This window comes from Chelmon rostratus, chromosome 2, assembly GCF_017976325.1.
Source record: "Chelmon rostratus isolate fCheRos1 chromosome 2, fCheRos1.pri, whole genome shotgun sequence".
NCBI classification, from domain to species: domain Eukaryota; kingdom Metazoa; phylum Chordata; class Actinopteri; order Chaetodontiformes; family Chaetodontidae; genus Chelmon; species Chelmon rostratus.
The window spans coordinates 27,957,654-27,982,275 of NC_055659.1; the positions used below are offsets into that span (position 1 = coordinate 27,957,654).

The 24,622-nt window shown below is 42.4% G+C and overlaps 1 protein-coding gene across 1 annotated transcript in view; it reads left to right on the forward strand.

Annotated features, from left to right (window-relative positions):
• Positions 1–24,622, forward strand: part of epha8 (eph receptor A8) — a 98,183-nt gene that overhangs the window by 12,821 nt on the left and 60,740 nt on the right. The window contains exon 2 of the mRNA XM_041956049.1: positions 11,141–11,205. Coding sequence (XP_041811983.1) covers positions 11,141–11,205 — 65 coding nt within the window. The remainder of the gene's footprint in view (positions 1–11,140; positions 11,206–24,622) is intronic.

The following is a 24,622-nucleotide window of genomic DNA, read 5'->3' on the forward strand; positions in this document are numbered from 1 at the left end:
TAATTTTGGAAAGGGCTAAAGTGGGCCGTGTTTACAGTATATTCTCCTGGGAATTTGTTGTTTTTTTGTTTTCTTTCTTTCTGTTTTCTTTTCTTTTTGGAGAAAAGCGCTGTCTCTAGTGCATTTTCTGCTGATATTATGGAAAAAGTTGCGTGCTGCACACTTCCAAGCTTCATTTCCATAACAATTTTGGATGCCCTGGCAGTGATGATGACGTGTGCTCCATACGCATGCATCTCCAGTGTAAAAATACCTGTAGGTTACAGGAACAGCAGACACCAGATGTTGGATGGATGCATGTAGCAATGTAAGTGCCATTTCTGGATCGAGCTGACATGCACAACCAAAAATATTTTAGTGCAACAAACATGTTCCACAAAACCAGAAACTTCTCATGTTTCTAATTAGATCATTAGTGAAATATATACAAAGACAATATGGTATAAAATTCTTCCCATTTTGGTTTGATGCTGATAGATCAGTAAACTGAAACATTAGAATTCTGTGCTACGCTTGTTGTCTCCCAAAGCATTGATCTGGCAAAATCATCGAATTAAAAATGTATGAGTCAGGTAACGATTTCATCAAAAAAGTATCAAGCATGTGACAGAGTCCTATTACTGTGGGATAATGCCAGAAACAGTTTAGTACACCTAACAAATCAAGTCTTCAGTCCCTGTTCCCTGTGCGCTGGAGTCCCGAGGGGGCCCTGCTGCGTTCAATGGTGCCCATTCGCAGTCTTTACATTTTCACATGTGTTCAATGTTAGATTTGATTTGTAAGATATACAATGTGTTTGGAATTTTTTTTACTAAAAGGACTCGAAAGCAGCTGGAGACTGCACCAGGCATCACTTTTTGACAAAATGTGGACTCATTCATTATTGAATTGCTAATTTCCCGACATTTCCAGATGAATCACAGTGACGTCTTTCAGTACTAAATGTTTCTCTTTGTGTGTAAGAACATTGTCACCTTTCTATCTGCGCTTTAACCATGTTCAGTTAGGTCCTCGATATGGCAGCATGGTGTAGATATAGTTGCCAAGTTTACCATGAGTGCTTATCAAAACCAGAGATGGAAGACATGCTCAGATCCTTCAAGTAAGTGCAGCAATATAAACACTCTCCACAACAAGTCAGGTCAGGCCAGTCAGTCCTGCGTAGATTAAATTACTGAAGTATTAGAAGTAAAAAGCACTGTAATTATCAATAGTCAATATATAGTTTAGTAGTTTAGTCCGGAGGTACCTGGCGTATGGGTTGGGCTCCTCCAAAGGGTTACAAGATAAATGTGAGGGGTATTTAGATGATTAATGACTTTTGAGAAGTTCTGATACACAAATTTGCATTTATACTTTGGTTTTCTTTTTTTCTTTTGTAAAATATCAGATCATTTTACCTTCGTGGACCCTGAGGTTATTGAAGTGATTTAAATGAAACCATTTTACCATTAGAATGAACAAAATGAAGCCAGGCTTCTTTGTGTTTGTTTGTGTGTGAGTGTGTGTGTGTTCATGTGCTTGTGGCTGGTTAATGCTGTTTGCAGTTTTTGGCTCCGTTTACCACTCGAAACCTCTAAAATCTCATTCCCTGCACTCACCATTCAAACAGCGGCGAGTTCAGAAGAAGATGAAAAGTTGAGAACAGTGTTTTCTTAAAGGGACGTCTGCATCAGAGTGTCATAATAAGTCTCCTAGCAGTCTTCTCTCGCCATCCGTCTGCACCGCTTTCTCTGCACCAAGGACAAAATGCTTACACCACAATGGAGACGCGGGGAGAAAAGAAGAGCCTCTGGGGAGAAAAACTTCAGGGAGAGTTTGGAGAAAGATGAGACGAGGAGGAGGAGGAGGGAAGAAGGTTAGTGTAGGTGTAGAGGTAACGAGATGAAGTTTTAATGATCCCTGTGGGGAAAATGGGCCACTGCTGCAACAAATACTAAGAGGATACTTCAAGAAAAAAAGAAAGAAAGAGTGTCGACGGCAAAGATGAAAAGATGTTACCATAGAGATGCAACACAACAAACCAAACCACACTTTTAGTTTGACATTTTAAGTTAGATACATAGAAGTGTGGTATGAACTCCAGCAGAGGTAACTGAGACAAATAAAACAAACAGAAATGTTTTTCATGAGAATAAACCTTGTATTGTCGTGTAGAAAATGTCAAATTAGGATTAGGATCTGTGGAAAAATCAAGTGAGAGCAAAGAAAACAAATATACACAGATGCCAAGGACCTGTGTTAGAAATAATAAATATATTGAGCTTTCTGAAGAGAGGCTGATTGATTGAAGAAATTCCCTTTTTTTTTTCAGTTTTAAAGTTTTCATCATGTGCTCCTGCTACATTGCTGGCTTCAGTATTCCATGCTGCATCTCCATAGCGTGAGTTAGAGACTTTTACACCTCATTTACCCGTATGGCGTGTTTACACAGGAAGGGTTTCAGCCATGTTTTAAATTGTCTCACACAAAACCATTAAAGCTTCTATTTTCATCAATCTAACTGTCTACAACGGCTCTATTTCACTCATAACCCATAACTTGTACTAGCTAGATAGCTGATCTCCAAAAAGTTTATTGTTAATGCATGCAAGAAACATGTGAGACAGATGGAAAGTCGATGAGGCTGTAAGTTGTAAATGCATCGTTTCACTTCCTGTGTGGAAGTAGCCACTACAGGGTCTATCCAATGACAGCAGCAGCTAAAGTTTCACTGGAATGACACGGTAGCCTAATGAGATCTCATTCTCTCTGTCTTCAGTCTGACTGGGGAGGGAGCAGCGACAGTTGTCTGTTGTAACTAAACTGCTCAAGTGCAGAAGTTATTCTTCTTTCGGCCTTTTCTCAGCATCAGTCATCGAACAGCTTCGGGTGTGTGACCGCCTCCTTCTGGACCAGAGCAGAGACAGCCCTGATTTGCATGCACTTTTAACAAACCTGGAACGTCTGCTGGGATAGGTTTCAGCCTCTTACAAGCCTGGGCAGGATAAGCCAATATAGATAGTTGATGGATAGATCCTAATGTTATCCAAAATAAGAAGAGTGGCCTTTCAGTAATTGTAAAATTCATGTTCATATTTTGATTCAGTGTTCCATGCTCATGTCCTGCTAGCTGAAATGATCACTGGAGAACCACATGTGTACTGATCCATCACTGAAAGTACCCAACAAATTCCCAAAAACTACAGCGGCCAGCAGTTTTAAACGCACAGACACTGCATTTCTGTGTTTCTTGTTGTTAAAGATTTAGATCTTCCATGGAAAGCAATGACACGGGGTTGAGGAGGAGGAAAGGAACAACAGAAGTATTTTGACATTGTTTGTAATTCATGACATCAGCAAGAAAGTCATTTTTTTCTCTACAAAAACTATTAATTGTTTGTCGACACTCTCAACCAAGTGTAACAAGCCGCCTGGATGCGATGTCAAGGACTCTGTCACCATGTCTGACAGACGTGGCCGGCTGAGCGCTCCGTCGTCTTTGCCTTCTGGTTCAGCCTGGTTAAAACAATGCGTCTCGTTATGATGATCACATTGTTGTTGATCAGCCATTTTTGCTTTACATCATGTATCTGTTGGCAGGGGACATGAAGGAAACCTGCGTGTCTGTAATCTGCATCGACCGTCTCTGCCTCTCGATCTGCAGCAGAATGTTATTAGAATACACAAAGATGGACTGGATAGTGTTTTGTCGTGCTGAGATTAGTGATGAATAGAAGTGGGTACTCGTGAATAAATTTGTCAGAGCAGCTCTCTCAAACACACACACACACACACACACACACACACACACACACACACACTGTGAGTGAACACTCATCACTGATGAGACGGAGGTGATCTATGACAGAGGAGAGTGAAGTGAACTTTACACTAAAGGGAGAAACAACAATGCATTGACTGGGCTAACTTTGTTTCAAACCTGTGCATTGGATTGCATGAAGAAGTTTAGCTCTGTTTAAACTTGTTCTTTTAAAAACTTAATGAGGTCATATTTTTTCCCCACTGTAAATCTAGAAAAGCTATGCCTTTAAAGCCAATATAAAAAGTCTTTATTAGCTCAAATTAGTTATGGCACATGATAATGTAGTTGTAAGTACAGATAAGCACATTTAGATAGATAGATAGATAGATAGATAGATAGATAGATAGATAGATATACTTTATTTATCCCAAGCTGGGAAATTGCAGAAAATGTTTATTAATAAACAAATATTCTTTAGATTTCACAATGAGAACATTTTTATCAGTTCATCTGGTTTCCAACAAAAAATACTGTATAAGGGATACTTATCATCATAATGTCGTGGTAAATAAGTAAATTACCAGAATAAAGCTGGCATAAATGACATATGTCAGGGTGTGAGAAAGCAGCTGCAGCTCTCGTGTGTTGTGGTTTATTTACAGCCCACTTGTCATCGCAGAAAGCCGCACAGTTCTGTTCTCTACTCTGTAAAATTAAAGGGATTACTGGCTGAGTAAACTTTCCAAGAGCCACTTTAGAAACGGTTTCTGTCAAGAACAAAACAGACTCTTTAGGGAAACTTGGTCCGTCTGAATGAGATGATTTATTTTATTATGAAATAAATAATTGATTTGTTTGGCCTTGTGTTTATGCTTATGAAAAATGTATGCAATGTACAGAATTAAAATCTAATTGTTATAAAAATTTTGGAATAACTAAATGCAGCCAGGGTGGAGACACACACATTTTAAGATACATTTAATCACATGGAAACCAAATTGTTTTTATTTTTATTTTTTAAATACACAGAAAATTGAACATTGTTTGGTTGGTAGGATGAATCCTGGCTACAGCTTTATATATGTTCTTTGTAAAGTCAGGATGAATGTATTTATTTCTAATCAGTGACATACTTATTATCCAAAATGACAATTACACTTTTCATCAAGTTCATCATGTAGCACGGTAATACCCAAACAATCATGTTAGTGCCTTTCCTGTTTTATGGTTTGGATGTGAAAAAACTTGAAGGGGCTTGCTTTAAGCAGCCGCCATGCTTGTGTACTTGAGTGTCCTTGTGCGCAGCAATAACATGATCCACTACCTCTGTGCTCCTTCCTCCTCTATTTGCTCACAGGCGCCAAATTAACAATTTGCAAATCAAAGGAGTCACTGAACACCCTTACTGTAATTCTATTCCACATTTCATTTCACATGTCTAATTTAGTTCGGCACACTTCTCTAAACCTATCACCAGCCATCATCAGCATTAGTGCTGAAAAAAACGTGAAAAAGAAAGTTGCATCTGTGAGGAGGAGGGGGGTGATGAAAACAATTATTTCGAGTCATTTTGTATTGGTTAGTCGCCGCCTTGAATGAACAAAGGCTGAGAGTGTTTTTTTTTCTTTTTCTGAGAGGTAGTAATTTATGTGGACTTACTCTCGTAATTGGAGAGTGGGGAATTGGCGTTAGGACTGTGGAGCAAATGCAAAACAAAACTAGAAAGGAAAGAAAATGGCTGTCTGTGTGTGTGTGTGTGTGTGTGCGTGAGTGTGTGTGTGTGTGTGTGTTTGAGCGTATGTGTGTGAAAATAAGAGAGAGAGAGAGAGAGAGGGAGGGTTTTGTGTTTTGGTGGCGCTCCTCTCATCTCTGTGAAGGCTTTTATCGTCTCCTCTGGTCGCGGCGCTGATGAGGAGCTTTACAGGCGGTGAGAAGAGAGAGAAGAGAAGGAGAAGCTTGTTAGAGAAGGGAGGTGTTGATGAGATAATTACACAGCTGTCATCGTCCCTGTCTGGCCCAAGAGCTGTGCCATCAGTGTGTGTGTGTGTGTGTGTGTGTGTGTGTGTGTACGTACATACGATATATGTGTTAGCCGCCTATGTTTGTGTATTGTACATGTGTGCACACATTTGCTGAGCACATGCTTGTCAGTGTGCTATTTCTTTTCCAAAAAACGGTACAATGCACATTTTTGATTGCGGTCACATGTTGGCTCCTGTCTGTGTATGTATGTATATATACACTGTGTGTGCGTGTTGTTGTGTGTGTTTAGACACTTGGTGTAGAATAATGGCTGCACTTTTTCCCTTGAAATGTATGGCCATGTCTTCTGGGGTGGAAATGAGATTTTGAGCATCTGCTCCATTCTGCCATTTCCTCCTTCTATAGTCCCCCCTTCACTGTGTTGTGTGTGTGTGCGCGTGTGTGTGTGCGCATTTTTTTCAGACGACATTGTTGTTGTCGGCTGTAGGAAGTCACCGCAGGCCCTGCAGGCAACTCCACTTCTTCCTAGACAGCCCATAATTCTTCCATGTTGACTTCAGACACATGCACTCCCTCTTTCAGCCTGCCATGACCACTGATAGGGACAGGTGGAGTGCATGTGTGTGTGTGTGTGTGTGTGTGTGTGTGTGTGCGTCACTGCGGTTCAACAGCATTGGCAGGCCTGGCTGATTTGATACATGCCGCGACATGAATGTCCAGGCCGCGGGCGTCCACATACCCGCTAACCTACTGGCCAGATTGAGTCGTGGGGAGGGGAGGGAAAAGTAATGGGAGGGAAAAGTTGACCACCGCCCTGGGAAATATGTGGCGCGTCTCTGAGCGAGCAAAAACAAGCTCTCAAGTCGGCGGACAGCTTTTTCATTTGGCGCTCTCCAAGATGTGGAGGAGTGCAGGGTGGAGAGGGCGAGAGAGAAATTGGTGGAGGTGGCGGTGTGGGGACGTGTGGCGGGCTGCTATTGGTGGTTTGAGTTTCTGTTATGAACAGAACGCTGTGAAACAGGAACAAACTCAATTTCAAGCCCGGAGTCCTGGAGGAGAAGCGCTCGGTCCCTCCACCCGCCCCCACCGCCAAACAGCGTTAACCTCTTCACTGCTGCAGATTCTTGTCGTGTTGCAGGAGCCTCTGGCTTTAGAGCGAGCTCTCACCAAGGTGTCGTGAAGGTCAGTCAGGAAAAACAAGGCTTGTCCCGTGACTTCATCTGTGAAGCGCTTCTGCAGCTCGCTGTCATGACGCCATCTGAAAATTAGCTTGAAGAAGTCAGCAACACGAACAGAAAGCCTGTCCATGAAGGTGGAGGTGGGATGCAGAGAACAGGGCTTCACTCCTGCTTTCCTGCCTCTATGATGAGACGAAGTGCGAAGGGAGGAAAAACAAAGCGCTAATTACCGCCTGTCCTCTGTTTCATGCGCACAGTTTCTGTCACATTAAAGCAAAGCACCAGACATGCCACTAAACCCTATCGCTTGTATACAAGTCATAATTCAGAGAGCTAGAGCAAATTAGATAAATGACTCCCAGCACCTTCAAAGACAGAGGGATTTCTCTTTTGAGTGGAAAATAAATGAATACCACTGGGAAAGGCTCGCGAATCTTCACACGGTCTGCTGTGGTGATAACACACAGCCTCATGTTTGGCGGATTCAGGGAGGGGATATATTTGTCCTTTTTTTTTGCCCTTTAATAATAACAGCATAGCAGAGCAAAATTCCCTTGGTGCGTTGAAAAATTATTAAATCCACTTGCGCCAGTACGCTGCTTTCATTATGTCACTTTGGTGGGCCGACGAAGAGCACTCAGAGGAGTGTAATTGGCGGCATCCATTTGTGACCTTGGCTAGAGTGCGAGGGGCCATTGCATCATCAATACGAGACGACGGGATGTCGGCGCCCTGAGGGAGGGAGAGGCAGAGAGAAGGCTGGTAGATGGGGGAGGGATGAGAGGACGGTGGCACTGCCATCTGTCTATGTGTTCTGACCCACTGCCCTCCTCAGCGGCCCAGTGCTCAAATTAGGAGGAGTGACACACCAGCTAATTGCAACACGTGAGCGTTTGCATGTGTGTGTGTGTGTGTGTGTGTTTGTGTGGGAAGCAACAGTCTTCGCAGAGAGAAATTAGAAGATCATGAGGTTCCACTTGGCAAGATTTTTATGGAAAAATATTCCTGTTTTATTAGCCTAAATCAGGAAGAGGAGCTGCATTGGACAAGAGTGTACTCTATACGCATCCTATTTGCCTCGATAAATTGTGGGTGTAGACACTTCTTGACCCACAGGAAGTGACAAATTGACACTTCAGAGGAAAACACAAAACTCTCTCCGAACCAGCAGCAAGCAAGCCGTGTTTAGTGTTGGTCTTACCCAAATTAGATCTCACCTCTTCTCTGAGCTTCTGCACAGGTTGGTAAAAACATGCATCCTGTGTGCCGTTTACTGTCACGTTACAAGAGCTCTCGCTGTTGAAGTTCATTATTTTCAGAATGGCTGACTCCTGCTATTTGGAGCCACGAAAGAGCCAGACAGCTTGGTATGCTTTTAATAAAGTGATCTGCACCTCCGTCTTTGGGCGTCATTTATGCCCACAGTGTTTTCAATTATTCTGGCTAATTAGATCTTTTTTCAGGCTGAAGATGAGCAGAGCTATGCTGGGAGTTTGTAAAGTCACCAAACTTTAAGTGTGTAAAGCTCCACTATTAGCTTAGCTTAGTTTATTAGTATCCATTGTATTAACATTGAATCAACACAGGATTATCAGACAGTTCTGCACAGGTCGGTCCACTAATTTTTCAGCACAGAAGCTCTGATAAACCTACTGCACACTCCACCGTACCAAACAGCAGCCAAAATAGTAAGCAGCTCAGTTGATGGAGACCAAAACAGAGCTAAAAGAAGAGTGAATATTGGTGAGAAAACTCCTTACTGGATGTGTAAGTAGGCAAATGTCTGCAATAAATTACTAACCATCCCATTATCATATGCTAGGGTGTCTATCTTTGAGCCTGCTCTGTAGTTCTTCTTCTTTCTACTGGCCAAAATGTATAAACACATCTTTCAAAGAATTGTGCACATGTTGTTGTCTCATCCTAGAAAGGTGCAATAAAGGTTATCCTGAAAATCAGATGTCAGCCAGGCACAGCGTGCTCACACACTCCGGAGAGGCGGTCTAATCAGGCAGAAGTGAAAGCACCTGTGCAAGAGTACCATGGAAGCACTCATCACTGTGATGTTTTCATCACCAGTCACTCCGACTGTGTGGGTGCTTCTTGTTTCGTTGGCGTTTGATTTTCTGTAGGTGGCGTTTTTTTGTCTCTGGACTAATTAAGTACAAAACACTAAATATTTACCTTTACCATCAAATGTCAAATATTTCTTAAACTTCCCATTTGCAGCATTTTCCAGTGACCACAGAGCGATGCTGTATAATCTCTGAGTGCGTGTCAGAAAACTCAGCAGCATGAGTGAAAAGCACACAGACACGAACGCGGCCAGCTAAGGGGGAGGACGCCAGGCCTCGCAGTTCACTTCCTGCTTCGAGGCATAAACGTTACATATTGTAGCTTTGACATGCAGGAGAGACGGGAAGAGAGCGAGTGTCAGACCGAAAGATGAAGGATGAGAGATGGAAAGCTAAGAAGTGTGAAGTGTTTTGTTAAACTCATTCTAATGTGAGGAACATCACTTGGCTGCTTGACAAGCAGCCCTGGGGCAGAGATCATATTAGCTGGAAGTGTTGAAGGGTAGACACACACACACACACACACCTGCTAGATAGATATGGACACTGCCAGTGGGTAGAATAAGAGGTTCACGAAGTTCTTCATCCACATTTTCCTCATCTGTCCATCCGTCTTCCTTGTCATATCCTGCCTCTCACATCTAAAGGTGTGTTCAGGCGAAATGCGAGGTGAATTTTAGATGCGGCGAGATTTCAAACGAAGTCAATGGAAGATGTGAGTGGGCGCAAACAGACAGGAGCTAGCTCTGGGCAGCGTAAACACAGGCTACATGAGATAAACATGTATCAACCTAAGTGAAAAGTTTGCGCCCGACCCAGGACTACGTAAGTACACAGAGATGAGAGGAAACAGGAGGAAACTGAAACAGACACTACAGCTAGCAAAGCACTGTCAGTGTGCACTTTGCTAGCTTGCTACAGCTAATGTCTGCGCTCAGTGGCTGTTTGGACTGAAGAAATATGATCGCACAAACATTCCAGTCACCAAAATCATGCAAGTGATTCATTTTGTGTTTGTCTGAAGGGGCCTGTCTGTCATATCTGCATTTTTATCATAAAACTTTCATTTAAATGCTAACCTCAGTCTCATGAAGCTAATAGTAATCTATGCTAACAAAGCTAGCTGGAAGCAATTTGGGTTTAATTTGTCTTTTTGAAAATAAATCAGCTTTGAAAAATGACTAGATAATATGTAGGTGTAGCTGCTAGTGACACATTCAGCAATACAGTGAATATAAAATTGTTCAAGCGAGGTCTCAGTATTTATTATTTTGAATTACAGCGCGTGGCTACAGGCTGCTGGGTGACATGATGGTGTCTGAATTTTTGGCAGGTTTTTGCTGATTTATTTTACCGTCTGTATGCTCAAGTCTTTTTTAAATGTTGTTTTCATTCACCCATTATTGTTGTTCTATACTCTTGATCTTTTGTAGCCAGCTTGAAATCATTTGAAATGTATATATGTTGAGCTGTTGGTCACAGGTTTCAAGAAGGAAAAAAGGAGATCGTCAAAATGAACCACCGCACACTGAAATGAGTTTACTGTGACCACATCTGGTTTCACCTGTAGCTTCCTCAGGTCCACTCAGCAAAATTACATAAGCACTCTCAGGTGTGATAAGTACATGGATCACATGACTAATTATCACAGGCTTCATATTCCACAGTCTTCATATATACAAGGGTTTCAAGGTGAACATTTATGAAAAAAAAGCTGAGTTGCACTCTGATCCTGACTTAAATCAGCAGATATTTTACATTTCCATATGTATTTTAGATTATAGATTTTGACTGCCCGCCAGTCGCCCCAGAGACTCTGTGCCATATTACGCTGCATGTTTAACAGCAAAGGTTCTGTTTCCTGTTCTATTCTGAGCCTGGACCACAGAGGTCCCAGCTCCGAGGGCTCTGAGGGTGAATCAGGTCAAGGTGACATCACACGCTGTGACACCCGGCTCAGAGTTGCCGTGACGACCGTCCCGCCTCATCAGTCACACCTGTCAGACAGGTGTATGCGTGCATGTGCGTGACTCTGTCGGGTGCCGGTGCACGCACAGGATGGTGATGAAGGACAGGATGGATGGGGGAGGATGGGAACAAACAATCATTTAAAGTTCATCACTTACCTCCTCTGTTGTTGTTTTGTTCTTCCTCTGCAGTGAATCTACTGGACACGACGACGATTACGGGAGACTGGGGCTGGCTAACGTATCCGTCACATGGGGTAAGAACACAATATCCACTGAGGAGGTTATCAGAGAACATTCTCACAGCACAGGACAATTATAGATTTAAACAGAAAACAAAACATTCACTCCTGATGCCAAAATGAGGAAGACTACAGATGTCAGATCTACCTGGAATCAGCGTCATCGGGGTAATCCTTATTGGACTATTGCACAAATTTCCACCACAAAGCAAAACCTGTTGCAAAGGTATCCCCATTTTTATCCCATCTGAAGGCATGTGCGGCGGTGATTTTCCAGTTCAGGGGGAACCTGCGCTTATTAAACGGGATCTGGTTGTAACGCTGACACCACAGGCTAATTACATGTTCGTCTGTTGCAGCCAGACAACTACACGCAACGCTCACCTAATTCCAACATCAGCTGCGACATCACTTCCAGCCCCCTCATATCCACATATTGGCAGAAAGGTGCAAAATCACAGAAGGGGGGGAAGGGCCTAGCCCCCAGGGAGAGGAACAGGAGAGGGAGTTGGAGGGAAGAGGGAGAGAGATGAAAGGGAGAGAACGAGGTGACAGCGAGGGCACGGCGTCGCTACATTAGCATATTGTAATGCCACATGATGATGCCTGGGGTGATGAATTAGGACTCCAGCCGTGATCTTTATAGCAGCGAGATGCCACCGTGTCCCCGACTCCCCCGGCTGTCAGTGAAGTGGTAGAAACATTTAACTCACCTCCGGCCCACGCGACAGAAGGCGGTGTGATTGAACGTCGGCCAGGAGGAACAGATGGATTGTCTTTCAAGTCCCGAGAAAAGAGCTGGAAGAATTGGATTAGAGTTTTGAGCGAAATGACTCCTTCTGTGTAAAATCAGCGTGAGAAGCGAATCTCCTCCATCCTGACAGGCCCCTGTTATAACATCTAGATTACATAAACTCGGCCCGTGGTGTTTCATTTAATTGGTTCAATATGCCAGAAATATCACTCCTAACTTGATGGCAGACGTTTTTCTCACTGAGCTCTTGCACATGAAACGTTTTGATTGAAAGCATTTGGAGCTGGAGCTCAGCTTCGTGGCATTATGGTCAGGTTACATAAGGTTTGCATCTTGTGCTGAATGGCAAGGATCTGAGGAAGGTGAAACAAGCTGTGTGATGTTTTGTTCTCTTCTTCTTGTCAGCCAGTTTTTTAAAGTGACATACCCCCACCCTCCTCTTCCTCTGCCAAGACCTGTCCTTAAAGCCAGGAGCGCAGTAGCTGTCAGTGTAGTCTGATCTTAGTTCTTTTGATTGAGGTGTTGCGGGTAGAGTCGTATCAGCGGTTCCTTGAGCACTATTTAAAATGACAAATCTTTTCAACACTTACTGTGAATGTCGCTGTTTCTAATGCTGTCTAACACAAAATCTCCTGGGAGTGTGTTGCATATATGACCACAAAGCTGCGGCACAACTTGATCACAAAAGTTATTAGTGTTGATATTTACTGCTTATTTCTTTCACTTTAATACATTTTGCAGGGTAACATGTTCACCTGTTTTTCTCCTTAATAGTTTACACTCAAAATGAGATTAAGATTAAGATTGTTTGTGATGCTCCCCAATAACTCATCATCCTCTCGTGTGTTTAACAGTGAAAGAAACAGCATAAATAGTGTAATCCAGTAAGCACATGAGCACAAAACACTTCCATGTAAGATTATGTGAAATACGGACTTGAGAGAAAATGTAAGTAACCTCTGAAGAGTGTTCGCAAGCTGCCTGAGATCAGCAGCATTTCCAGCATTCAGTGCATCTGCCAAGTCAAGAGGAAATAGTCACTTTACAGATTACTGAGCACCTCATTCAAAAATACAACACTGATCATACACAGAATTAAGATTGCTTCCATTGTGACGGCAGACAGCGATAGTGTATATTCTGTCAGTTATCCGGGTACATATGGTTTGTTAGGAAGAGCTCCGCTAGTCCAGCGAAAGTCACCACACTGAAGCAGCTGCTGTCATCCAAGTAGGAGGTTTGATTTACTCACAGCAGCAAGTGCCACTGTAGGCTGGGCATGTTTTGAGCTTGATAATGATGCATTCAAACCGATTCCTCAGCAGAGCTATCAGACCAGCAGCAGCCCTTTAATGCTGTGGGCCCGCTTCTGTCAGCCGCGCCGACTGGAAGCCAGAAAAGTGCCAGTGCCTGATGGTTTGAACCCTACTGTTTGCGCTGGCAGAGACATTTTCAGGGCTTTTACTAAAAGGACACATTAAGTGTGCACTTCAACTTCAAGCAGTGAACAAGAACGTGAAAGTATCTGATGGATGTTAAGATCTGTTTTATATAACAATATAAAATTGTTCACTGAAAGAGGTTACAGTGATCATTTCTGTCTACTACTGCAAAGGATGGGGATAAAATTCACTGTCCTCATTCTGCACAGAAATGCATTTTAATGTTCAGCTAAAGCTCATTTGAGGCTTCAGCAAGCTGAGTTTGCAAAATTGAGTATGTATCTTTTTATATGTGTGGGTAGCTTTCTGTCTTTGCAGTGGGAGATGCTCTTGTTTTCCATGGACAGTATTTCCTTGCTGAGCTGTGGCAGCGGGACACATAGGTTCACACGTAGGTTTGCTGCTGGGACCCAACGCTGGCAATAGCCATTCACACAACTTCCACAACTTCATTTCGGCTAGCTCAGACTGCTAAAGTCTCATTTTAGTGCATTAATAATTGCTTTGAACAGTCTACACAAAAGGGACCCTGACTTCATATCCAGCACACATGGAGCAACATCAGCATTTATTTTGAGTTGTGTTCCAATGAACTGTGAACTCTGACTTAAACACAAGTTGATTCGTTGACTCTCCTTTTAATTCTAATTTGGTCTCTGCCTGAGAATAAAAAATCAGCTCAGATAATTGGACAAAATGTGCTGAAATCGTAAAAAAAAATAATTCAGAAAAATTAAAATGGAAAATACGGAATCTGGAAAAAATTCAAGCAGATTTCATAGGGCCCCAGAGATAACTCTCTGTGGGTTTCTAACTACAAGTGACACCTTACATATTTTTCAATATGCAAGGAGCCTCAGACAGTATATTTCTGTATATGTGTGTGTGTGCGTGTGTGTGTGTGTGTGTGTGTGCATGTGCAGAGAGAGAGAGAAAAACATTGCTGAGACCCCATGGGCTCTTTGATAAATGAATGTTTTGACAGTTTCTAACTCTCTCTCTCACACACACACACACACACACACTCTCACACACATTGTACACATATAAGGTCATTTTTTGCCATCGTGACAGTTTACAGTGTTATGAATGTGCCATGCTGGCAGCATCAGTTTTTCAGCTGCCCTCTGCTCCGGGCAGCAGCAGCAGCAGCTCTTTGATGGTCTTAGGTGGTGAAAATACAACTGCAGTGGAAGGAAAAGATTTCTGTCGCCTGACGATTATGTCACGCAAAGCTGTCATCGTTGGGCGCTGGGAGTGAATTGTGTGTGTCACACTGTGTTTGAGCCACAAAACAGACGAGGAGCTTGGATTCTGCAGTATCATGTGAAATAAAATGCGATAGAAGAAATGCATTGAACCTGGCTCTGCTATTGTCCGGCAGGTTCGACGATGTCATTTTTACATTGAAATGGTGTTCGGGAGGGGACACACATGCCACTGTGAGCGAGCGAGCGAGTTAAGGTAACGGTGAGAGGGAGAGAGGACAACTGGAGTGGTTGCACACAGGGAACACAAGAGGAATGAGTGTCAGGTCCACGCTGGAGGAAGATGGATTAAAATTGACAGTGTGTTTCCAGAACGTGAAGTCATTTTCAGACAGAGGAACCCTGTCTGTCTGCTGCTTCTTCCTTGCTCCCTTTGCATTTAGGCATACTGTACACTATCTTTGAAGCTGGACTAATCAATATTTTGATATTAAAAATTGATTGAATGCTTAAGTGTAATATGAAAGCAGTCAGTCATAGCGATAAAGCCACGGAGGATTATCATCAGACTATGTGGGCCGATGGAGTGTTACAGCATCTTTCAGCAGGAAGCGTCACTGCCCCCATCCACCTGAATTCCAACAACAACCCTGCAATAAACCCACTGTGCACTACCTGCTCTGCACCAAACAGCAGCTAAAGCAGCTAAGCAGACATATATATTTGTCAGGAGTTGGTGGAGACAAAAATAGAGCTAAAAGGAGAGTGATTATTAAATTCATACTTATTTGGTGGAGGGAGTCATGACACTAAATAAATGCTAATGTCACTTTGCTCTTAAGAGAGCTGTTCAGTGGTCTCACTGTCTATTGACACAAACACTACATTCAAGTTTCTACTCATGCCAGACATCGTTGGAAAGATAAGATTCTTGAGACTCAATTGATGAAAACCATTTCAAGACACAACCACAACAGCAGGTGCAATCAAAGGCAACAACAAATAAACAATTACACAATTAAGGCCACTCACTAATGAAGTTGTAATCCACTGATCAATAACAGTCCGACAAAATGGTCTGGTTACACTGGCACAGGTCCAGAGCCAATCCAGTAGAATATTTTGTACAAAACACTATAATAATCCACAGAAAGCTGTTTTATGCAGTCTTTTTAGTTTTCATTCTAATCTTCCAAGTCTCCTCTGACAAATATATAACCCAAATAGATGATTTAGACACCTCAAATATGGATATAGATGCTCTCAATATAGATTGCCTAAATATAAATATAGATACTTATCTAGATGACTCTCATAAAGAACACCTCGACGTATTGTTAGAAAGACAAAATGTTCATTTTCTGTGGTATTGTTATCATTTTTTATTGAACTTGGACTAGGGTAAGCTAAGTCATGCAAGTCATTGTGTTTTCCAGCTAATAAGACCCAGATATAGTCATCTGCAGGTGTATATTTGCAAAAAAGGCGGAAATAAAAACCCTCTGCCTCAATGTGTTCAAACCTCTATTGCTCAGCGCCTGTAGCACTTACCGTGATTCTGACTGCCGGGGATAAAAGTTCAGAGTGCTACATTTCAAAAGAAACCAAAAACCGTGCAACTCCAAATGGTTCACGAACAGCTTTCAGTTTTTCTTTGGGTTAGGTTTTAGGCTAATTCTACAGTGATTGTATTAATCCGTGGCCGAAAGTAATCCTAAACATATGAACTATTTCCCTCTGTTTGAGTAATTTTTGCTAAAAACTACAGTAACCATCTGTTATAGCCTTTTCTAAAGATTAAACTACATATGTGACCCATTTTTAAAGATTTAGGAATTGGCTTGAGCCTGAGAACAACAGGCAGGGTAGAGATGTTAGTTTTAGGCTTTACATGGGATTTGTTGACAATAAGAAAAATATAGAATAGCTATACTCTTATTCTATCATACATAACAATACCCAAGGCAGTACATCCCTGACCAACATGCAAACAACACACAACTTCCATGAGAGAGAAAAAAAGAGGTTGAGACATCACCAAGGTGTGAGCTGGTACTCCTACCAAGATGGAGGGATGGATGGAAGGACGGAGGCAGAGAGGGAGAAAGGGAAGCAGAATTTTTTAGCAATGCTACAGCTGGATTAAAATGTTTCCAGGAAAGTAGCTGAAGACTGTCAGCTTGCACTTACTGTACAACTGATGGTGCGTGTGTGTGCGTGCATGTGCGTGTATGTGTGTGTGTGTGCGTGCGTGCAGCCTAGGTCTTTATTAGCACCCTGACCTCTCCCTCTATGCAAGTCTCGTTTAGATGACATCATGACAGATCACGTCTTAGACTCAAGGGGCTTCTCTCCATCCAATTTATTCAGGCAACGGTTTGGACGCCCGTGGGCTGTCCCAGGAGCATGTTTCTCTGTTTCTCTCCCTCTTACTCTCTCTCTCTCACGGTGCTTGTCAGATAGGGCAGGAAGACTTCATTATCCTCCAGTCCAATCTATGTTGGCCATGACAGGTTCATCCACCGGCCACCCCACAATCAATACAGCTGACAGTACTGTGTCTGTGTGTGTGTGTGTGTGTGTGTGTGTGTGATGATTAACGTGGGTTGTGGAAGCCATGATGTGGATGAGCAAGTGATGAGCCGAAGTGTCAAAAGTCCACAGTCTGTTTCGATTACTGACTATTTCAGCAACTCCCTGTTACTTCCATTCTCTCCACTTCTTCCATTCTGTCTCACACACAAACATACAGACACGCACACACACACACACACACAATTTTTTTTTTTTTTTTTGCATAATCCGTACCATCTGTAAAATGAGTTTTATCTTCTGATGGCTGAACAGGCCAATCTTGAACCTGCAGACGTCTTGCTGGTGAGCTACAGTGCAGAACAGCTGGATGGCAATATAGTTATATTTTAGGCCGAGTGTATCTTTGTCCCCCAGTTCAATATTCTGTTAGCACACAGTAACCCATCGATAGTGTTCGGGTGAAAACCCTAACCCTATCCCGGGGTACACAATATCCCGTATTGGCACAAGCCCCTTATAGGCTGCCATGGATTGGCTAGACGAGAAATTATGTGTTTGGTCCATTAAAACATCTCCAGCATCAACACTCAGTGGAGCAGAATGGACTGTATCTATGATCGGGAAAAATAATCGTCATTCAGGCAGACACACGCTGCCTTCACACCACAACAACATAAAACAAAGGGATTTAACAGATATTATCTCTAATGCACGGTGAAAGAAGGAATTGTTGAAGAGAGTTATTTAAAGTATTGATTCCAAGTAACTGAATGTAGTCATTAATGGTTCCAGCTACCGCTTGGAGGCAATCTGTATGGCCGATGGGATTTGCCATTTTAAACCTTAAAGTTACTGTGAGCAACAGTTTAGTGTTACCATATAATCACATGTGATAAGGCCATAGAAACTTATCTCTAAACAATTTTCAGCTCATTGTTAAGCTGTCCGAGCTGAAAATTTACTTTCACCCTCATGGCTCAGAGAAAGAGCTCTGATAAACCCACCACACTCTACCTGCTCAGCACCAAACAGCAGACAGACTCAGAGCGCGACTAGCCGGAGAACTCAGTGGAGCATTTAGCAGCTAATGAGTCCGAACTTGTATCTTTCTGAAAGCGAGGCATGAGTGTGTTCATATGACACTGTATTCATGTGTCTGTCTCCCTGCACACACGTGCTGTGTTTTTAATTGTCGTTATGTGTTGTCAGTGCACATGATGAACAAGCTGCTCCAGATGTTTTCTCTAGGTGGGAGCATTCACTCTATTCTGACTTTATCCCACAAGGTTGAAGAGAACAGTGACCATAGACACTGATTGTTTTTTCTTATCATTTCACAGGAAACGAAACTGTCTAATTCGAATTTTGTAAGGCGGAGAGGATGCAATTTAAAGTTTTGGGGGTGAAGAGAAAAGTCATATAACAGTTGGAAACAAAGCAATGAAACAACAATGAAACACTGAGGCACTGCTATACATACAGAGCAGTGTCTTTGACCTCACTTTCTACTTTATTTTACTTCATTTTGCTAGAAAACTGAAAATGAAGGACAATATTTCTATTCCAATGGTTAATTGATCAGTTTTGATAACAGTAAACAGCTCATTTAACTTAATAGTAATAGTTTTTAGTCATAATTTGTGAATTCTTAAAAAGCTCAGATTTGAAATTGAAACTTTTTCAAGCAAGAAGCCCACAAATGTTAGTGACATTTTTCTCTGGGTGCATTTCTGCTGCTATCAGCAGCAGCATCCTCCAGGCCTGATTACACACCTTCAGCTAGTTCTTCAACTTCCTCCGTTGCCCTCCCAATGACCGTCCACTGTGGTGTAATTGGCCGTACAAGCTCCCACGAGACGGCGGCATGGCCGACACAGCACAGCTGCCGCTGGCTGCCGGTGGTGCTAATACACCTCCGCAGCTGCTCTTTGGAACCATCTCACTTAATAAACACGGCGGGTGAAGGCGAGGGTGTGCTGCAGGTGCTGGATCTCTGGGGGGGCCCAGTGTGGCATCTGTAAGAGCAGCAGAGGAGTGTGTGTGGATGCAGGCGGGCTAGTGGATGGTAGCCTCGTTATGCAGATGGGACGTCTTGATTTGAAAGATCTTGTGCCAGAGCTTCCCCAAAGGAAGCTGAAGCCAGCATGATCCAGGATTGGATTTCCTGATCAGCGCTGCCGTCCACAGAGGGGAACCAGGTGTTTGAATGAGAGATTCGAGGCAGACAGACCACCTCAGCCTCGATGGGGTTTGACAGACAGCTCTATTCTGCTGTCGGCTTTAACAGACGCAGCAGGGATTATCTGTTTGGAATGAAATGATCTGAAATGGGCTTCAAGTGTGGAGCCATCGCTCTCTATTGCAGCTTCTTGGAAGCTTTTAGAGTCTTGTAGGCTGTTGCGTCTGCTACGATACTTGCAAGTTCCATTAGAGCCTTGTTTGAACATTGATGTTAGTCACAACATCAAGGACTGCGGCAGGCTGGAGCTTATTCCAATGCACCATGGCTGAGAGCACATCATGGACATGTCACCAGTCTCAAGGCCAGCACATTTAGACATTCACACCTGTAGTTGCCAGTGAACTTAACCTGCATGTCAGTGGACTGTGGGAGGAAACCAGTGTCGTGCCAGAAAGTGACGGTCTGCCAAAAAGTGATTAGAAAAAAGTTTTAAAGAAGTTTAAACTGGTAGAAGTGATTGGATACAATCCAGCAGGTGAAATAATGCAGAGTCACAAGGATAATTGCAAAAGAGATCATTTCACATTATGCTTATTAAACACATATAAGCATTGGAAACAATAGTATAGTATTGTCTATAATCACGTTGGTGACATGCCTGATTACGCCATCAACTACAAACACTTCTTTGGCCACAACTGTGCTTATTCTGTAATAAGAATGCATGTATAATTGCACGTTACGACGATTTGATCCAGATAAAAGCAGCTACAGACGTACCCTGGGCGGCAGAATCAGTGTTTGGCAGACGATCACTTTTTGACTTCACACCAGAACACCTGCTATATTCATATTATCTGAAAACCGATGTTATTATGCACTACAGCAGCTGTCATTTTAAAACAGGGTTGCCATGATTTGATGTGGCATTCATACAATACGATCATGTCAGTGACACTCTGTAACAGAAACTCCTAACTGTTGAGTGTTGACTGCAGAGGGCTCCTTGATGCAAACAAAACGTAGCTAGCTACATTAGCTACTTTAGACATCCTGCCATATATTACCTTGCCTATTTTTAGACATCCAGGTCTCTGTCTTTCTGTCAGATGGGTGTAAGATGTATTTTCCCATATTACCCAAATGCAGCAGGATGAATACATCATTCAGTCATCACTCTGAGAATGTGCATGATGACAGTTGGATTGCTTTGATCAGACCTCCAGGTTAGCCAAACCTTTGTGGAAGAGTAAGCTTTTTAGTCAAACTATCTCTTTTGAACATTCATCACATGTGACAGGTCAACTTTCTACTGTAATGTTGACTGACTGTGCTTACTGGGTTTTCATTATTTCCTGTAGATGGAGTGTTTCAAATGATCTGGCTAAACTGTTTGCTTGTTAACAACCATTTTTCCAGCTCAGTCAGGCTTTGTCGTAGCGTTGCAGCTGTATTATTGTTTTGACAATTTTAATGTTATCATATCTGATAGGGCAAATAGAAATGAGAAGACTAGACTATGAAGACTATGACAAGACTATGAAAATAACATCCAAGTTGCAATTGTCCCTTGATTGGAGTGTTAAGTTAGTGTGAAATTAACTAGTTACAATGAAACAGTTATTGTTGCCTTTACACTTCCTGTTAAGTGTTAATTTCTTGAATGGCAGCTGGTGCAACAGGCTGTTGATGAGGAAGAGTTTGGTTCAGACCCCTATCACTCGCTCTAAAACTGTTCAATGAATGGATCTCGATACATGTACCTCTGTTTCTTGGCCATGGTCCCCTGCAGAAGCAGGTGGATAATATGAAAAAACACAATTCTTTGAAACCAAAATGGAATAGGACATTCCCCAAACACTCCCAGCTGACAGCGCTGGAGGCAGGAGAGGTGAACAGAGGCCATGAACAGACGCTGATGTTGCTCTCTGTTGTAAACTCGGCTACACTGGATATTTGGCAGAAAAACCTCTATGATGATACCGACACCACACACAGTACACACACACACACACAGACACACACACACAAAAACCTCAACTTACTTAAATTTGATTTAAATGGCAGCAAATATATATTTTTTTATTCCTCTTTGTTAGGATGTTTTCATCTTTTTGCATACAACTGCACACACACACACACACAAGCGCGTGCGCACACATACACATCCTGCCTGTATCCTGTAAAAACTGCATCTCAGAATAGATAGCAATTACACCATCTCCCCCACTGATCCCAGACCAGTGCAATTAACACTCCTATTCCAGAAAGGTTATCGCTGTCAAAGAGCCCACAGACAGACAGACACCACACACACACACACACACACACACACACACACACATGCACGCACACACATATAGAAGCAAAGTTATTAAGTCGTTCTGGTTGTGTGGCTGATAGTATGAGAGGCAGAAAGGTGTTGGGCAGAGCCTGATATTTCCACTGAGTTAATATGCAGACCTGTTACTTCACATACAGGCCAGCATTAAGCCTGGAAATGCCACCAGCAAACACACACACACACACACACACACACACACACTGTGTGTTACACAGCCATCACAGCCCACCGACTCTCTCTATCTTCATCATCCTCTTTCTGTCCCTCTCCGTCACTCTCTCTCTGTCTATGAGTTCTCAAGAAACCTCCATCAAACATACTAATCTGAAATGAGATCTTTCAAAGACACCAGTCTCTGGCTTTGTCTTGTCTTTCTTTTGACGCCTCTGTCCCTAAAACATGCGTGATGTCTGCAGCTTCTGCATGCTTTAAAGACGGGGAGAGAGTGAGTGGTGGTAATGGATTACAAGCAGCTGGATTGTCCCATAATCTGATCATTACGTGCTGAAGTCTGCTGGGTACTGCATCAAACTTCTTGCTCTCACAGAAATGTATTGTCACATTTTGATATGACTGAATATAAATCATTTTCTCTGAGGGTATAAGCACAGGTAAAGTAATCAAATAGTAATAAGAATATTTTCTATTGGAATTTATTCTAATCAGTCTAACAAAACAATGCCAACTCAGGGTCTAATTACTAGCTATTACTAGAGCTTTCAACTGTATCGGCCCTAAATTCCACCGGGCACGGCTGGAACGTGGTAGCTGCAGTTGATCACGTCCATTTAGACAGTTTGTAATTCTACCAGGTGTTTCAGAAGCGCCTCTCGGCACTGCTCCGTGGAGAATATGCACCTGATCGTGCCAGGCAGGAACTCAATCAACCATTAACACAAGTAAAGCAGACAAAACAAGAAAACATTTCACTACATTAACCCATATTAAGGAAAATGGCCAAATCAGCTAAATCTGAGCAAGTCAACAAAAACAGGCAGGCCAAACGATCCACTTCTACCGGGTCATAGCTGGAAAGCGGCGCCGCCGTGCCCGGTGGAATCTCCAGCTCACACTGTGTTCATCAGAGGATGGAGCTGGATCACTCGTTGTGGAGGTAGATCTGTTGACATGTGAGCTCAGCAGCTGTAATAACTTCATTCACAGCACTTGTCATCTAAAAATAAGCCTTAAAGTTCATTCTTGACCTTCAGAATAGGATTCAAGGCGCATAAAATAACTTTTTCTGGCACTAACCACATCACATGACCCAACACATCCATCTCCATGGTAACTGTGAAATTTCTCTCTATGAGGACCTTCTGACCACCATGTGATACTTTTCAATGTCAAGAAAGACCTCTGATGCTGGTTTATATGTTTGCTTCTAATCTGATGTAGGTATCAGCAGAACAAACTGTTGCAAACTGTGCTATAGCTAAGGTTTGGGTCCGTTTAGGCTCAAAACTGACTTGCTTAGGGTTAGGGAGCAATCACAGTTTGGGTTTAAATAAGGACTTTGTTTCCATCCATCCTGACCTCCTCCCTTTGCCGACTCTGTGGCTCTACAATAACTCTTTCTTCTTTGCTCCCGATAAACAACACTCATTAGTCTGATACCCTCCAGAGGTTTTGTCACTTAAATGTTAAAATGTGTCATTCTGCAAAGGTCTCATCATTTTTCCAAAATGAAAAGAGAAAAGTTAAAAAAAGCAGATATTAAGTCCAGAGTCCCAATGAAGTGTAAGGGCTCCAAAGGCAGCGGTTTAAAGTAAATAGAATAGATTTCTATTTCCTGTGCTGATGTGATTAGAGCACAGTAAAGGCCACTGACTCATAATGAGAAGGAACCCCTACTAATTTGCAGCAGCATCTTGAGAGAAAGGTAATGTTAATGATGTTAGTGACGAGGGAAACTCTTATGGTTATGGTTGGGGAAAGATTGTCATTTTGGTTAAACACTGAAAAAGCCAATGTTGACTTATGATGTTGTTTTAGACATTTAGACGTGTTGGGTTTTTTTACTGAAGGAGCCTAAACTAAAAAACCTGAGGGGGGACGCAGGGTGCAAAGCCAGGTCTCTGATGTTTAAATCCTACATCTGAACACCTTCAACCACCCGCCTTCACCTTCTGTCTGCACCCAGCACTGTGTGGACCGGAGAAAATGATGCCAGTGAATGTAATCCAGGCAGCCACTGTGTTTCTATCAATGTGTATCAAGAGAAACCGTTTGGTTTCAAGCACCATTCAGTGGCCCAAAACAAGGCTGACTCTTCTCACTTGTACATACTTTTGTAGTTTATCTTTAAAAAGTTATTTCACAAAAACTATTTTTATGTTGTTTGACAGAATATACATAAGCCTACCCGAAGTATTTGTAAAATGATTGCAGCCCAAGAGAGCTATCGTTTTTATATTTATTAGTCTTGTTTTTAATAAGCCAATTAGCCAGTTCCTCACACTCAAGCATCACCCACCCATATATATAAAACACTCACATGAAAACAATTCAAAGACGCAAAAATTCAAAGATTTCTGCACATAATTCAACAGCAGCTGTAACATCTTCACCCCGGCCCTGTCAATCATACGAGATGTTCTGTTGCCGTTTTCATTTCGATTTGGTTTTCATAAATACAGTGGAAATGATAATGAAGTATAGTATGCACCAGCAATTTGAAAGGCAACAGGTCAGATTTGTTACTCCACTGTTTTTCAGCGCTGTCTGCTGTAAACACACAACACACGCATTCAAATTCTATGGAAATGTGATTAATCACACAAGCACACTGTAACTTGGGGATCTTATTTGCCTCCTTCCTTATTTTTCATAAAAATATTAGTAATTGCAGCAAGAGTTTGTGTGGTCTGGAAAGCCTTGGGGCAAACCTTGTTAGAAATGTGACATGTACGTTGTGAAATTTGAACAGGAAACAGTTTCCACCAGCACGCCGGACTCCCTGCAAGA